This window comes from Alligator sinensis, unplaced genomic scaffold, assembly GCF_000455745.1.
Source record: "Alligator sinensis unplaced genomic scaffold, ASM45574v1 scaffold499_1, whole genome shotgun sequence".
Taxonomy (NCBI): domain Eukaryota; kingdom Metazoa; phylum Chordata; order Crocodylia; family Alligatoridae; genus Alligator; species Alligator sinensis.
This window is the reverse complement of record NW_005841864.1, coordinates 3324497-3340752: the sequence shown is the minus strand read 5'-3', so window position 1 is coordinate 3340752 and position 16256 is coordinate 3324497. Positions and strand designations below refer to the sequence as shown.

At 42.1% G+C, this 16256-nt stretch overlaps 1 protein-coding gene across 12 annotated transcripts in view; it reads left to right on the top strand.

The window, feature by feature from the left end:
- COL19A1 (collagen type XIX alpha 1 chain) overlaps positions 1 to 16256 on the top strand; it is a 402210-nt gene that overhangs the window by 8238 nt on the left and 377716 nt on the right. For all 12 annotated transcript variants that reach the window (XM_025191070.1, XM_025191112.1, XM_025191107.1 and 9 more), the window contains exons 3-4: positions 5103 to 5177; positions 5712 to 5811. In XM_025191070.1, coding sequence (XP_025046855.1) covers positions 5103 to 5177; positions 5712 to 5811 — 175 coding nt within the window. The remainder of the gene's footprint in view (positions 1 to 5102; positions 5178 to 5711; positions 5812 to 16256) is intronic.

Genomic DNA, 16256 nt, shown 5'->3' with positions numbered 1-16256 from the left:
GGGCAGGCGAGGGGCCACTTTTCCCTGTGCTCAGCACCAGCTTCTTCCCTGCTGGCGAGCAGGGGGTCAGGGCTGTGTGCTGGTCCCCGCCTGTACTGCAGGGCTGGGAGTCACTGGGAGTGAGTGGGTGGGGAGCCAGTGGGAGCACAGGGCCCGCACTGGTGTCCCGGGGCCAGTGCTGGCGGGGCCCAGAGCAGGGTGGCAGGAGCATGGGGTCCCAGCTGCCAGGGGCTCTATGGAGCTGGGTCAGCTCCCCCCTCTCCCTGCTGGTGTAGCGCAGCTTGGCTCCATAGCCCCCTGCCAGCCTGCGCCCCGCTTTGGGGCCCACAGGTGCTGGCCCTGGGACATTGGTCCCAAGACATTGGGACATCTGACGGGGCACCTGTCAAGGGGCAGGGCTACCCATGTGGCCCTCGACAGCCTGCCAAAATTGGGTAAGTGGCCTTCCACCCGAAAGAATTGCCCGCCCCTGCTCTACATGCATATAGTTCATAGATTCACTTTATGTAAATGTGAAATAATTTTACTGACTTTCAAGATTGAGCTCATTTAACAGAATTCATCACTTTCTAAAATGTAAGTTATAGATTCATTCCATGGATGGGTTGCCTCAGTTGTATGTATGATGCATTCTCAATTTTTTTTCATGGTTTTAGCTTTTCAATGACTACTTATGCTAAAAGGAATCATCTAGTTAAAACTATGCAAAATCCAATGTATCTAGAAAAAGTAAGTTAATAATCAGAATCTTATTCTCTGTCCTGCTGTACAAATGAGTGATGACACAGGCCCACAGTTCCTGTGTGCTGGTACAATGTTAATAATTTTTTATCCAGGCTCTCTTTAAGTAGACCCCTCTTCTAATGAAATTTGCTAAGCAGTCCATGATAAAAGTGGCATATACAAGGTTCTTCCAGCAGTAGTTAAAATCCTGCTAGACACTTCCCTCCCATAGAACATAACTGTAAAGCAGAATTTGCATCAATCTATAAAACTGAAGTTTGTCAGCCTTTTTATAAAAAGAGTATGCATGGAAAGATATTGGTTTTAGTAGTGTTATCTTTTGCCTCAGCTTTCCAACAAAATATTCCATTGAGCCAATGGGGTCATCATTAAGGCTGAAAACAGATGCTTTGCTTGACCAAGGACTGATCAGTACAGGAGTGGTTCAGTCTTTTACACGTTGCCCTTTTACGATGCATCTTTGCTATTACGTGGCTAGTGAGAGCACACAGCCTGATGGAGCTGTCCCCAGAATGAACCACAGTAGCTGTACAGACATACAACAAAATGTCCCAGGAAAATGTTCATAGCCTAAAGTAAGATAGAAGTGCAGTAACCCTTTCCATTTTTGTGGCTATGTGGAATACAACCAGGGAAGCAGTGTTTATGTGGCCTTGGCATGCTGTTCTTGCTGTGACTGTTTTACCATTGATAAAAATAAGCCCATGTCTTGAGCAGGTAAAGGATCACTGCAATCAGCTGGATAACACAAATACTAGCACTTGATTCTTTATTTGGACATAGTAGAAAATGGCCAGAGGGAGCCAGCTGCAACTCCCTAATCCTCAACTGTGGAGCATCTGTGTAATTTCAAGCAGCTTTGATTTACAGCATTGGCATAAGTTCCCAATGACCATACCACAGTGAAGAATCAAGCATAGCAGAGATTTGCTTCAAAAGGCCATGGCTTTCCTTGCTTAATACAGTTCCCACCTGGAAAGTCCCTGAGAAGCTTTCTTCTCTTCCCTTTCCATGGGTCTGGCAGGTGGCTGATGCTGGAAGTGGAGAGTTCCCTTGCTCAAGGAGAATATTTTATTAGCTGTCTCTGGCTACTATGATTATACACATTACAGAGTGATTTTAATATATCTGATTTTAATATATCTGTCCTTCTTAATATATCTGTCTTCAATCCTAAGGAGAAATGGGGGTGAAAATAAATGGAAATATAGAATATATGTTCTATATATGGCTGTGTGACATGCCATTATAATGTATGCCTCTATATCAAACTGACAACTAAATGCTATTTCACCTTTATGTGCTTAAATAGAACGTGCATATAAGTGAAATTTTGACACTTACATGGCTTTTAGATTCTGATTCTGTCTGTAGCACATAGATACATGCTGCCTGCTAAAAGTAAATCACCAGTAATAAAGGCCAGTCCCTCCGTCTAAGTCTAGGGTGCTTGCTCAGAGAACAGGAACCCAAGTTGTAGGCCGTTCTCAACTAGAGAGAATTTGGTCCTTTATTTTCGATTTCCTTGCAACATGATCTAATCATGAGACTTTGGGGTAGGCATTGTCCAGAGCACTCTCTAGCTCTCTTTTTGAAGCTGGTCCACAGAGCAGGGGGGAGGAGGAGGAGAGCAAAAGAGAGGGAGGGAAGCTTGCTCAGTTAAATGGGTTTCACACCATGTGGTAGAGGGCCCTATATTGTAGCCTTTGTTCCCTACCTCCATTAGGACAGAAACTATTCCAAATGAAACCATTCCAATGCATAATAAATACAAGGTGTGGAAAAGCAACCCAGAGTTAGGGGCCAGAATGCAGGGCTCCCTCTCTTTTAGGGTAGAACCTACCTCATTGAGCTCCCTTACCTCTACCTTGTTTTCCTTCTGGCTGACTAGTGGGACAGCTTCAAGAGTAGGGATGCTTTGGGTGCTTTGGGTAGAGCCTAGCTCATGGCCTGGAAATAAGAGCACTTTGCTTGAAAATGAAAAATGTAAATTTAAACTTGCTCAGGCTAGCCCTTGGGACTCCTGATCCCAAGGCAAGTGCCTTAACTGTTAATAGATTCATAGATTGGAAGACTGGAAGGGACCTAATAAGATCATTGTGTCCAGCCCCTGCACCAAGCAGGAAAGTCAACTGGGGTCAGGTGATCCCAGCAAGGTCACCATCCAGTCTCCTCTTGAAGCTAAACTAAGCTATCAGACTAAAAGGTGGGAAAACCCATGGTCTCCTTTGCTTCAAATACTTGCCAGTTGTGTTTTTTCTATGACTCAAGTTTCAGGACTTACCTGGCATTATGCACATACCGAGTTGGTTCTGTTCCACTGCAGATTCTGTGAGGCCAAAGCACGGCATTGTAAGCATGCTCAGCACAGGGTAGAATCCAGACTCTACATAAGTGCTGAAAATTGTACTTATGTGGCTATATATGAATTCAACATAACTCCACTCACTGCAAGTTACTGTAAATTTATATCTGTCTAAATAAGAATAGAAATTGGCCCCATTCATTTTCTGACTGTCAGTGCAGGAGTAAAAATAATCTAATGTGAATTTGCCTCCATGTTTCAGGACAAATATTTCCAGTAATGTATTGGAAATACCATAAATATATGATAGCACAAAACTCACTGCCCAATAAATAAAAATTAATCATACCCTGATAAACTAGGAGTCTGGTGAAAGATTTCCTTTCAGCAATTGAGATGCCAGCATAGACTAATACTTTTGCATCTTTTCCCCAACAAAAAATGTATCTAGTGTATTTTATCTTTTCTAGAAATAATTAAATATAATATTCATATACATACCTCTTAATAAATACCCTTGGAACATCTCTGCTTATGAACTTGTTTTTGACTTATGAGCTGTAAGTTAGACAGTGGAAGCAGGGTGTCTAGCAGAATTCAGTGGTTTTTTGCATAGCATGACTTCTGTCCAATCTGTGTTTAAACATTCCTCAAATAAGGTCGACGTTGGTTTAGTTAACTTTGTTGTTAGGTAATTACTTTTCAATGTATATGTTGTCTTCCAGCTATAAATTTACCAGCCACTAGCCACATACGCTAATTCTTATGATGGATACAGTAATACGTTCAGTTAAATTTAAGATTTTTGAAAAAGTATACAGTCTTTGTATTTTTACAGAGTGAATGGAGTATTTCAGTCACTTTAAAATTACAAATGTAGCCATTTTTTCAGGTCAACTTTCAGCCACCCAAGTTCTTGAAATCTTTAAATATACATGATTTCCAGGTTAGTGCTAAACCATTCCTTTTCCCTATTCGCTGGACTGACATGTTGTAAAGCTCCTTGTCTTCCTTATTGACCAACCCTCAATTTATTATGGCTGTATTTTTAGGTGCTTTACATTTTTATTTAAAACACACTTCTATGCCTGCCAACTAATAATCCCAATCCTGCTTATTTTTATTACATGCAATAGTCTCAATAGTTTTCAGTGGCACTATTTGCATGTATTTGATAAAAAAGATACAGCTTTTTCAAATGTACAGACTTCATTTTACTATATATTGGGGGGGTTCAATTGTATGTGTACATGTAAAATTAGCTTTTAATATAATTCATCAAATTGTTAGTTTCCTGTATTCTGTTATGATACAAGTTGTTAAATGTAACCAGCTTGTTAGCCCCTGAATGTGTACTAAATTAAAATATTAGAACATTCTGCTTATTTACAACAAAAAACCACATTAGCATACACTCAAAACAACCCCTAATGAAAAATTGCATAATTTGTAAGTCTTTTAAAAATCTAAACCATGAAAATCTCATTGTTTATATTGCTTATGTAATATGACATTAACCTTTTTAACAAACGTTTTGAAACAAATGTTTTCTTCAGTTCAAGTAACATGTCCATTTCCAGTCACATGCTTTTATAGTATGCTTTTCTTTTCATAGTAACATTCTACTGTAAAATTTGCTGTCTTCCAAAGTTGCGTGTTTTTTGTGTTTGTGTACAAAGCTTATAGATGTCATGTTTTTTGACATTTTAGATGAACTGTAATAATTTTATGTTATTTCCCTTAAAATATGTATCTCAAATATGTGTTTAATTTAATCACAGTTTAATTTAAACATGATAATGTATGTTTTAACTATAATTTTAAGAATATGTGTTAAACACTAAGATGTAATCACCATTTGAATAGTGTAGCTTGGTTTATTCTTTGCCCCTAAATATAGAGAAAGAGAAAGGAGTATTAATAGCAATCAAAAATGAATTTTGGTCTATGTTGTCTCGTAGTTCTATATCACTGCCATAATGAAAGCTTTGTATATGATTCATTTTTATTTGCAAACATTTGATGAGATAGACTCTATTCTATTCTTTTGTAGTTGCAATGTGTCCTATGATGAGTGCAAATAGACATCAGTTTACACAAATCCACAGAGAAGCTCTTGATGTTTTCGGTAAGTAGTTTACTTGGTGTTTCAGGTAAGTAGAGAATCTAAAGTTATTTACAAACTGTGAATAAAATCCTGGCCCTATTGCAACTGGTTTTAAAATTGTATGAAATGAATATACATTTCAGAAAAATATCTTTGATTAAAGTCAGAACACATTATTTCTATAGCTTATTGTTTAAATTCTATACATGAAGTGTCTTCCCTACTCACTTGCTAAATTAGTCTGCATTTATATTTGTTTCCCAAATATACCGTAGATCTGCAGGATAGTTATTCTTATTAGTTCACATGGTAGGAAAACAGCCAGTGCATTCCTAAGAGGTTGCAAGGTCAAGTGCTAAAGGAATTTCACACTCATACCCCTCCATTGAGAAAATATTCAGTTCTTATTTCTGTGATCTAAGGCACTAGGAACTGAAATAGCCTGAGAGTCAATATATTAGAAAAACACCACACATGCTAAAAATCAGTATCTTACCCCAGTTTTATAAACTGTATTATAAAGAATGAACTAATACAGTATATCATATTTTACAGGTTTTGATCTAGCAGAAAGCTTTTCTCTAAAACAGGCATCATGTGGAGGTGAAAACACCTGTTTTAAACTGGGAAGTACACCTCTTATCAGAGACACTAAGTAAGTAAAATATTACTTTATCCATAAATGTCTTCATATTATTTCAAACAAAAAGCAGGTAAATAATAAGTGGCTGAATTATTAAGCATTACATTTATAGAAAAATACATATGTTTATCTTTAGGTGTGCTCTCTGTTGTCATTTTTGGAGTCCAGGAATACAGACAAACTGATTGAGTTCTCACTGAAGTTAGTAGGCATCGTTTCAATAATTTCAGGAGATATTGGGTTTGGTCCAGCATTAATTAAAATTAGGTTGAACTGCAAATATAAGATGAGTTTTGCAGTCCCTACCTGGATATAAATTCCATTGAAAAAATACCATGTTTCTTTGTCTATATCCTCCTTTATTCTTTCTGCAGTACATGATCTTTTTTTAGTCATCTTAAACTGATTCTTCTTTCTTCATGCTTCTCTGTCTTTAACTTTTCTGTGTCTCCTTCCAGGAATTGAGCTTAAAATTTGCATTTGCATTTGAATGAGGAGACATTGGGAGCAGCTGGCAAGAGTTTTCCTGCCAGCTGCTCCCAATGTCTCCTCCCATAGGTTCATTTCCTGATTCCTCTAAATTTTTGTATTATTTACTTGGCAGATCCTCTTCTCAGATCTGTCCTTAGACAACAGAATTAAAATTGGGTTCCATAGATATGTAAAAAGTTTATACAACAGTTTCTCTAAGGACCTAGACAAAACATAGCATATTTTTGTTCAGTTCTGTAGAACTTTCTGTAAGGATGATGTTAATGGCGGGTTTCAGAAGTTCTCTGTGTTCTTAGAATTCATGATTTTTACTGTTACCCAAGTAACTCTGAGCTGTTTTTTTTTTTTTTCTTTTTCTTTTTATGTGTATTGTGGTAACATGATGAAAGGCTACTATTTTACATATTTTCCCTTCATATAATACATTCTGCCAGTGGGCTTGAAATAAGCAAGATGGTCATCTTTAGTTAATTGGACAATTAATGAAAATTAAAATGACATATCTTAAAGCTACATTTCTTGTACTTACTGGATAATTTATATATATATTTATAATATCTTTGTGTGTGTGTGTGTACACACACACACACGCACACACACACACACACGTGAATTGCACATCAAGAATGATGGCAGGGATTGGTGGGGGAGGGGGCAAGGCGCTGCCACCACCCCGCACCGTTGCCACCTCCAAGGAGCAGGGCTGCGGGGGGAGGGGGGCCAAGGCCAACCATGCTGGCTTTGCCCCCTGCTCCATCCCCTCCATCCCACTTCATCCCTGCCAATCCATCTATCCCCCTCCACCACCACCCAGCACCGTCACCTCCAGGGAGCACGGTGGTGGGGCTCCTTCCCATCTGTCCCCACCATCATGGCGGTGCTCCATCTCCACTGTTATTTTCCCCCCTCTGCTCCATGTCCAGCCCTGCACCACACCCCCCACCCACTCCATGCTGTTCTGCCCCACCGTCATGGTGGCGCTCTGTCCTTGCCGTCATTCTTGATGTCCAATTCGCCCTGCACACAGCACTGGCTGGACCCCGCGGGACCCCCCCCCCCCCCCCCCCCCAAGAGCATGACAGACAGACAGATGGACAAACAGACTAAGCCCTATATATATATAATATATGTGTGTGTGTGTGTGTGTATAATATATAAGATAATTGATGAAGATTATACAAAGAGGTAATAATGTTTTAAAATGTGTGAGGATTCTTGTATAATTATTGTGTCGAGTAATGGAAAGATCTACTTGGGTTAGGGTTTTTCAGCCGTTAGCAAGATGTTGTCAAGACTGTTGTGGAAAACTTGATACATAGTAAGAGTACTTTGATTTTTATGGATGTTCATTCTTTTTCTTGCTGCATTTTATAGTGTTGATACATGAGGGATGTGGGGTTCTTGTGGGAAAGTAGAAGGGGAGAGAGTTAAGACAGCAGTAGAATGTATGGCAGGGTGGAGGGTGGGAAAGTGGAGTTTGCATTTGGAGAGCCAGGGGAGGCTTATATTTTATGTGCATCAAAAGTTGTTTTTTCAATCTGAATTTAACATGCATAGACTGGCAGAAGAGTAAAGAAGAGAGAAAAGGTCAAAAGACAGACTAAAAACCATGAATAGCTTGGTGAGTTTGGGTTTTTTGTGGGTGGGGGGGGGAGTTTACCTTGTTATTTTGGGAACAAATATTTTTTTTTTTATTTTTTTTTTAGTCTGCTATATGACTTATGATCTCTTGAGGTTGGCAATACTTAGTTCTTCTTTTCCCTCTACCAATGTATGTGACCACTGTGTATGTGCTGCTTCTATCACCAGCTGCTCTTTGTACCTCCCTCCTTGTTCTCTTCCACTTCACTAGAACTAAGTACAGACATTCAAACAGCCTGAGACAAAGTTGATCAAACCTGTACGGGTTTCTGTAAGCGGCCTAGTTTAGTTTGGGAGTGAGCAGAATAGAAGTTCACTGTTCAGTGTATGTATGGGGGGTGGGGCTGCCTGCACTGGGGTACTTGAGCATGGGTAGGGATGCGTGAGCATGTTTCCCAGTATGACCTGCAGCCTCCGTGGGCTGCCAGGGATTGCTGAGTGTTGTTGAGTCAGTGACAGGCATCTCCATCCTGGTCTCCTCCTTGTCATTGGGTTTGCTCTTGGGAGATATGGGGATCTCTTGGTGGCTGTGTTGGAGCCCACCGGGGGGAGTGGGGCCCAGCCATGAGAGCATGGCGGACATACCCAGCCCCATAGCCACTGCCCTCACAGAGATGGAGAAGAGGGACACTTGCTTTATTCCTGCTTCAGAATGGAGATGCTGCCTTGTCCATCAGGGAAAAAAGGAGGGAGATGGGGAACAGTTGGGTTTGTGCTGGAGACCTGGAGGGAGAAGGAGGAAAAATAACCCAAGCAGTGACTCTCAATCATCACAATGGTGGAGGTAGGAGGGGAAAAATTAAAAAGAATTTAAAAGAAATTTAAAAAAGGACAAGCCCAGTGCAACCTTGCTACCTGGCAAGAGGATGACGGGAGCCTCTTCATCTTCCCATGGCAGCCAACGTCTTTCACAGCCCAGAGATTTTTTGAGAGAAGCAAAGAACTGGGGGGAGGGAACGGGAGGGGGAGCAAAAGAAAAACAAGACAGAGGAGATGATTTGAAAAGATTATTTTACTTTCTCCCTTGCACACTCTCCCTATCTATCCCCTGCACTCCTTGTTCCTGTGCTCCCTGTCTCCCTCCCCCTCGTGCGTGCGTGCGCGCGCGCGCACACACACACACACACACACACACACACACACACCCTCTCTCTGTGATCCCTCTCCCAATGGCCATCAGGGGAGTAGAAAATTAAAAAAACAACAACTAATTTTAACCCAGCTCAATCAATTGGACTATAACACACAGGGAGCCAGTCCCCTTTCCCCCACCTCCCTCGTCGGCAGTTGTTATGACAGGCAGCTCCAGCCTGCATAGTTCCCTGTGAAGGAAGGCTACCAGGAGCCCACAAAGACAAGTGGGATGCTGTAGGAATTTGACCAACCTTGATTTGGGAGCGGACCTGGTACTAAAGTTTGATTCACTTGTCTAACTTAGATCAATTAAGTCTGATACCACGTTGATCCAGGTATATCTTAGACCAGGATCTGCCATTTTTAAAGCAGTCGGTGTGTTCTGAACGTCTGTCCTGTTACAAGTATAGATGGTTTCCAACCACCTAAACTGGGAAACATGTAATGTCTATACCTGACCTAGGTAAGGAAATAAGCAGTAGAAGGAGCAGTGCAAAATAACAGAATGAGGATGATAGTTGTAAACAGCAGCTCATAAAACTGGAAGGTAAATTGTGGGAAGAAATAACATTTTTTCTTTTTTTCCTTTTGGGGAAGTTGCAAATCCAAGTGAGTTATTTTTCTTCCCTGCTTCTTTTCAGCCTGCTGGCCAGGGGGCTTTTCCTTTCTTCCTTACAGACAAAAAGAGGGAAACCCTGAAGTTGCTCACTTTTCTTTTCCACTTTCATTCTTTGTTTGGGCTTGGATGGCTACAGGCATTGAGAATGGCTCCGCAAGGCTGTAGGTTACACATTTTTTAACAAATTAGACAGGAATATCAGACTGGTAGAGGCTTCCCATGCCATCAAACTTGGACAATAGTTAACTGAAAGAATTCTCAAAATTGTACTTCAAACCCTCAAGCTCAACTACAAAGAACAATATTGGAAACGTCAAGAATACCTTCTAACTTGCCGCAGAGGTAAGAAACGATGTGTCCCATCTCCCAGCACATTGCTTCCATTTACAATGGATGTGTATATTAGCTTGATGTCTATGGATACAATTAAATATAGCATATTTAGCAATGTTTATGTGTAAATTTTATTAGGTTGAAGAGGTAACATAATAATAATAATAGCAACAGATCAGGCTTCTCCTAGATTGTTTCAGCTCATCTGTCTGCAGGTCGGGAAGAAAGCAGTAGGTTGGTACATAAATAAAAAACTATCTTCATATTGGAGAAAAACCTTTTCTTCAAAAAAATTGAACTTTATAGGAATTTAAACTAACATTAGGAGCAGTTGAATATATTAAATGGGTTGATCCAGGTTGTTTTCTGGGAGTTTGAAACATGACTTAATGTTAATTAGTATTTCTTAGAGGGAACAATTTTTCTATTGCTGATTACCTCCATATTGCAGATACATATGAGCCACACTTAAGTACAGTACATTTCATTTTCTGCAGTTTGTTAAACGTATAGCTTTTCTTATTTATTCTGGGAAAAAATCTGTTTGAAGTCTTATCTCCCTATTTTCACATATTTTTCTAAATATTTGATTTGCTTTTTAGAAAAGATAATAAATTAATAAGAGGCTGGCAGTAAGGAGGGTAAAGTCACTGTAATTTGACATGGTGGGATTATAATGAAAGATGGTCAGGACCTCAAAACATGTCACCATAACTAATTCACTTTATCTCAGCTGCCCAGGTACAGCATCTTTAATGCATTCTTTTAATTTAAATCTCGTTCTTTTACATTGTGTCAGATTATGTAGTTCTAAACACCCAACTGTTACCAGATGTAATATGACTTATATATTCATCCTGCCTCATAGGCTATGTAAATAGACCTGGCATGCTGTGAGTAGCAGAACACTGGTACCCATACTACAGGAAACTAGGGGGTATCTTATTAAGCTGACTAGCAAGTGTCAAGTAGCTTGACACATCTCCACTTACATTTCATTCATTCAGTTACAGTATGGGTAATAGTAAGCTATGCTGTGCCATTTCTCTTCTGTGATGCCATTTTGATTTTTCAATGGGTCTGGAGTAACATTGCTGCTATTTATATGTTTGTAAATAATTTGCTGTGCAGGATCAGCAGAGGAAAATGAATCTATTTTTATTGAATTTGAACTATTTCCTCTTTTCATCTCTTATTTGTGTTTTAAGATTTTTTTTTTTAAAGCCTTTGTCCTCTAACAGGAAGTTTAATGTGCACAGTTTTTGTTTTACTCTCAAAAAAAAACATATAAATTTGATTATATTCATGCAACTCCTTTGTTAATACCATATTTATCTGAATCCAAGATGAAGTCCACCCCCCCCCCCGTTATAATGAAGGAAAAAACACCTCGTCTTGAATTTGAGTACAGGGCAGTTGAGTGAGGGGGCAGGGCTGCTGCATCTCTGACTCCAGCCCTGACCCAGACTTAAGGTCAGAGTTGTAACCTCAGCTGCTGCCTCCCCCTGCACTGTCACTGCTCCCCTGGTGCCTACTCCCCTACCTACTACTCAGTGCATCTGCCCTTCCACTGCTTACTGTCAGTCATAGCTCCAGACCCATTCCAGAGTCAAGGGCCTTCCCTTGAAAATACTTTGCAGCAGTGGTGTTTGGGAGTGAGGGGAAAGTGAACACTGCAGTTCTGGCTGTGGTTTCATTAAAGCAGTCACCCATTCCAAAATGTTAAAGCAGCCCCCTGCTCTAGAGACAGAAAATAATCACCAGAGTTTTCTAAAGTTCCACTGTTTTCTGAGATAGAGACATTGGTTATTAAGAAGTTTTAGAAGCAGGACTGGAAAGCTGAGAATAAGAATATAAATGGCTGTGATTCTGTGTGTACGACTGGGCATGTCTGTACTATATTCACTGAAATCTCTGTGTGCTGTAGAGACATTTGAGGTGTAATTCAGCTAGCTGTGGTCCCATTAGTAGTCTAGCTGCAGTAGTATATAGCTCAACAAGGGCTATTTAACCCTCTTTCATTCTGCCAACAGTTTTGGGAACCATTTGCTTTAAGTTTTTTTATTTTTACAGCTGTCCCTCATTGGGTGAATAATGATGTATTGAACTGGTTACATTCCTTCTAAAGATATTCAATAACATATTTTATGTCAACTCCTCTTCCTTCTTTGGGATCGTTGCTGGGGATTTTGTCACCAGTCTTTTGTAATGGGCATTCAGAAGCAGTGGAGAAAATGAGATGATGTTGTATGAGCGTATAACCAGACAGTCATTTGAAGTACTCTAAATCTCACTCTTATTTGCAGCCCTTCAAGTTTGGAGAACTTTGGTGTCATGCAGAGGTCCATCCCTCTGCCATCCCTCACCCTGGAGTACTTTAGAATGGCTGTGAAGCCATGTTGTGCCAGTGCTTTCCAGCTGGGGGACTGGAGAGCAGGAATCCCAACATGAGTCTCAGTCTCTAGTCTTAGGCAATTCCCAAGAAGAGCCAAGTGCACAGGAGAGCATTCAATAGCTGTCGGCCTTCCCCCTTCCTCATCCCTCCTGGGTGGGTAGAGTGGGGAGCAGAGCACTGTGGGAGAATCAAGCACACTCTACTGGAGGGTGCAGACATTCCAGAAAGTGCTTCAAAGATGCTCTTGTTTTTCTGAGGGTCATTTAGATCTAGGGGAGCAACTCTTCAGGAAGGCACCTCAAGGGAGGATGACAACCAGTGGGCATAAGCTAATAGAGAGTAAATTCAGGCTGGACATAAGAAGGAACTTTTCCTCTCTAAGGGTCACCAGAATCTGGAACACACTCCCAGCAGAGGTGGTGCAGTCACCATCCTTGGAGGTGTTCAAGATGAGACTGGACAAGCTCCTTGTTGAGCTCATCTGAGCCCAATAACTTCCTGCCCGTGGCAGGAGACCGGACTTGATGATCTGGCAGGTCCCTTCTGGTCCTTCAATTCTATGATTCTATGATTTTTGAAGCATTTCAGACATTTTTTAAGAGTTTCATCAGGTGGGAATGTCTGGGCCCACACTGTTTGTAGTGTTTGAAAGGCACTTGGAATGCTTAAAATCGAGAAGTGGGAACCAACCTTTTGGCAGGTGTGCCACAAAGTCAGTCCCACACACTCCCTAAGTGCCAATCTGATTCTCTTCCCCTGCTTTCTTCTTCTCTGCCCAATCTGTTGCTCTGCTTTTTGCTCCCTACTCTGCCTGCTGCTGTGTGCCATGCTCCCTCCCCAATCTGGCATGTTCCACAGACAGAGGCTCCTCATGCCACTTGTGACATGTGTGCCTCAGGTTGGCCATCCATGAAATAGAACATCTGTCTGTGGCCTGAGTTTCTTCAGTAAGCTGTGGAAGTGGAGCACTGTTCTATAATTTCTGTCTGCTTTATAATTGCCTAACCTAGGTTGCAAACTTTACTGAAGTGACATAGAAATCTGGACAACAGAGAGATGATTCTGGTGATCTATTGAAAAGATGTGACAGCCACAGCACAGGTCATTATTGTCACCCTTACCGAGGACATTTTTCTGCTCCTTGTCCAAGGACCCTATATTTGGGGGATCCAGTTTGGATCCTGACTGTTTCTAGAATACTGATCTGGATGGTAGGGTTGACCATGTTACTTTCACGCAACATCTTACACAGAAGTTATCTCCCTTTCACAGGTAATTGAGTATTGACCTTTAGCTTATAAACATTATATAATACTATTGCACTATTATTACGTAATAGTATTATTATATAATAATGATGCATAATGTAATGTACTATTACCTGATACTAATTATATAATCATTTCATATATATGAAATGATTATGTATGTGTATGTGAGACTATATATGAAAAATAGTCTCTCCACATCCATCCACAGATGTATTTGAATGGGATGAGGTGCTTGAGCTAGCTGTTCTTAGACTGAACTGTCTGGTATTTTGAATTGCAAAGTGTTTTCAAGGGAAGGCCCTTGACTCTGGAATTCACATCCATAGGTGACTCAGAAGCCTGAAGTTAGTGGAAGTCTCTTGTTTTCCTTAGGACTGTGCCTGGGCTGGATAGGAAGCTGGGTTGCTGTTTAATTCCTTTTCTGTGTCTGGTTGCATGTAGTAAAACTGTTCCTTTTGTTTGTAATCCTAGAAACTTGATAACAGTTCACATTTTATGAATGTTGATAAAGTAGGCTGTCACCTATGAAAGTTTTATACCTCTCTGAACAAGTTAGTCTCAAAAGTGCCACTCAGCCCTGCCTTCTGCTTTGACTTCAAACTAACATGGTTGGCTATCTTTCTGCTTTCAAATATGATCCCACTAGTCAGAGCACATGAACAGGAAGATGGAGAAGTGGATTCAGTTCCCTTCATAGCCTGAGGGTTGAAACTCAACAGGGCCACCTTCTAGGAGAGCACCTTATCCACCAGGTTAGAAGCAAGCCTGTGATGATGGCACTGTCCTGTAGAAGCTGTGCACAGGAAAAAAATGCAAGATTCAGAGGTCCAGAAAGTGTAGGCAGGAGAGTGATTTTGAGGCCAAGTGAGATGAGTACTCCTTGGAAGAAAGTAAACTTGTCCCTGCTCCTGGAACTTTTTTTTTTTGCATTCAGTAATCACTGGATAACATCGATGGGAGATGAGAGCATAACCCAGGTCTCTTCCTTCCCAAAGGATTGCTGCCATCACTGTGCCACAGTTATGCATCCTCTTGTTTACATTCTTTCTAGTCTTATGAGTCTTGTGTTCTTTGATACAGGGTAGCACAGTTTCACTGAGGAGCAGGGGGAGTTCCCCCTCCCAGGCTGAAGAAACTAAACCTACTCTAGCTACTAGACTGTTATATCAAAGGTGGGCGGTGGTACTAACATAACCGTTGCTAGGCTTGAACTTTTTGCTAAACTCTGTACTGATACATGCGCTAGTACAGTGTATGTTAGCCTGCTCTAGACTTGCTGTATGTCATTGGCCCACAATGGGACTTAAACATCGGGATACCTGCTTTGTAAATGGCAAATCCTGCCAAGGTGATGCCTGTTCTGGACATGCTCAGTAGCAGTACTTAACACCTAGGGAAATGTATTGGTGAATACGTAGGCATTTTCAGACTGTGAGGTAGGATAAGTAAGGGTTTTGTGGGTTGTGTTCTTGAACACAGATGTCAAAATTTTGGCCAACTTGTACTTTGCATGCCCAAGCATTGTTTTTAGACCTGGCCTTAACAGTCTTGAATACACAAATCTGTGTCTGAGACACAGAATCATAGAGAAGTCAGGCTGGAAGGGACATCCTGAAGTCATCTAATCCAATCCCACCCTGCCCCACCCTCCAAGACAGGATCATCCCAATCCCAACCATTCTATACAAATACATTATCTAAACCTGGGGTACTCAACCCCCAGTCCAAGGACCAGATTGAACCCTTATCACCGGGTTGGGCAATTTATTTTGAGCGGAGGGCCACTTAGCCAGTTTTGGCAGGATGTTGAGGGCTGCATGGGTAGCTCCGCCCCTTGACAGGTGTCCTGCCCCCTGGTCACAATCTTGGGACCAATGTCCCAATGTCTTGGGACCAATGTCCCAGGGCCAGCACCGGTGGGGCCCAAAGCAGGGTGCAGGCTGGCAGGGTCTGTGGAGCTGGGCTGGCCTGGCCTGGCTCCATACAGCCCCTGCCAGCTCCCGTCCCTCCTGCCCCCCTGCTCTGGGCCCCACTGGTACTGGCCCCAGGACACTGGTGCAGGCCCTGTGCTCCCACTGGCTTCCTGCCTGCTCACACCCAGTGCCCTCTAGCTCTGTGGTACAGGCGGGGGGCAGCGCACAGCCCTGAACCCCTGCTCACCAGCAGGGAAGAAGCTGGTGCTGAGCATGGGGAAAAGTGGCCCTTCACCTGCCCCATGGCCGGCACCCCGCATTGCAGGTGCTCGTAGCCCGTGCAGGGCTATCCAGAGCAGGCACAGGCAGCCCCAGGCAGGCTGCAAGCACCTGCAGTGCGGGGCACTGGTCATTGGGTGAGTGAGGGGGCACTTTTCCCCGTGCTCAGCACCAGCTTGTAACCTGCCCCATTGCCAGCGTGGCAATGGGGCGGGTTACAAGCTGGTGCTGAGTGTGTGGGGAGAAAGCAGGCCCTCCCTGCCCCAAGCCCAGCACCCCATGCTGCAGCCACTCACAGTTGGCCTGGGGCTGCCTGTGCCTGCTTCAGACAGCCCCACACGGGCTGTGAGTGCCTGCAGCACGGGGCACTGGCCATGGGA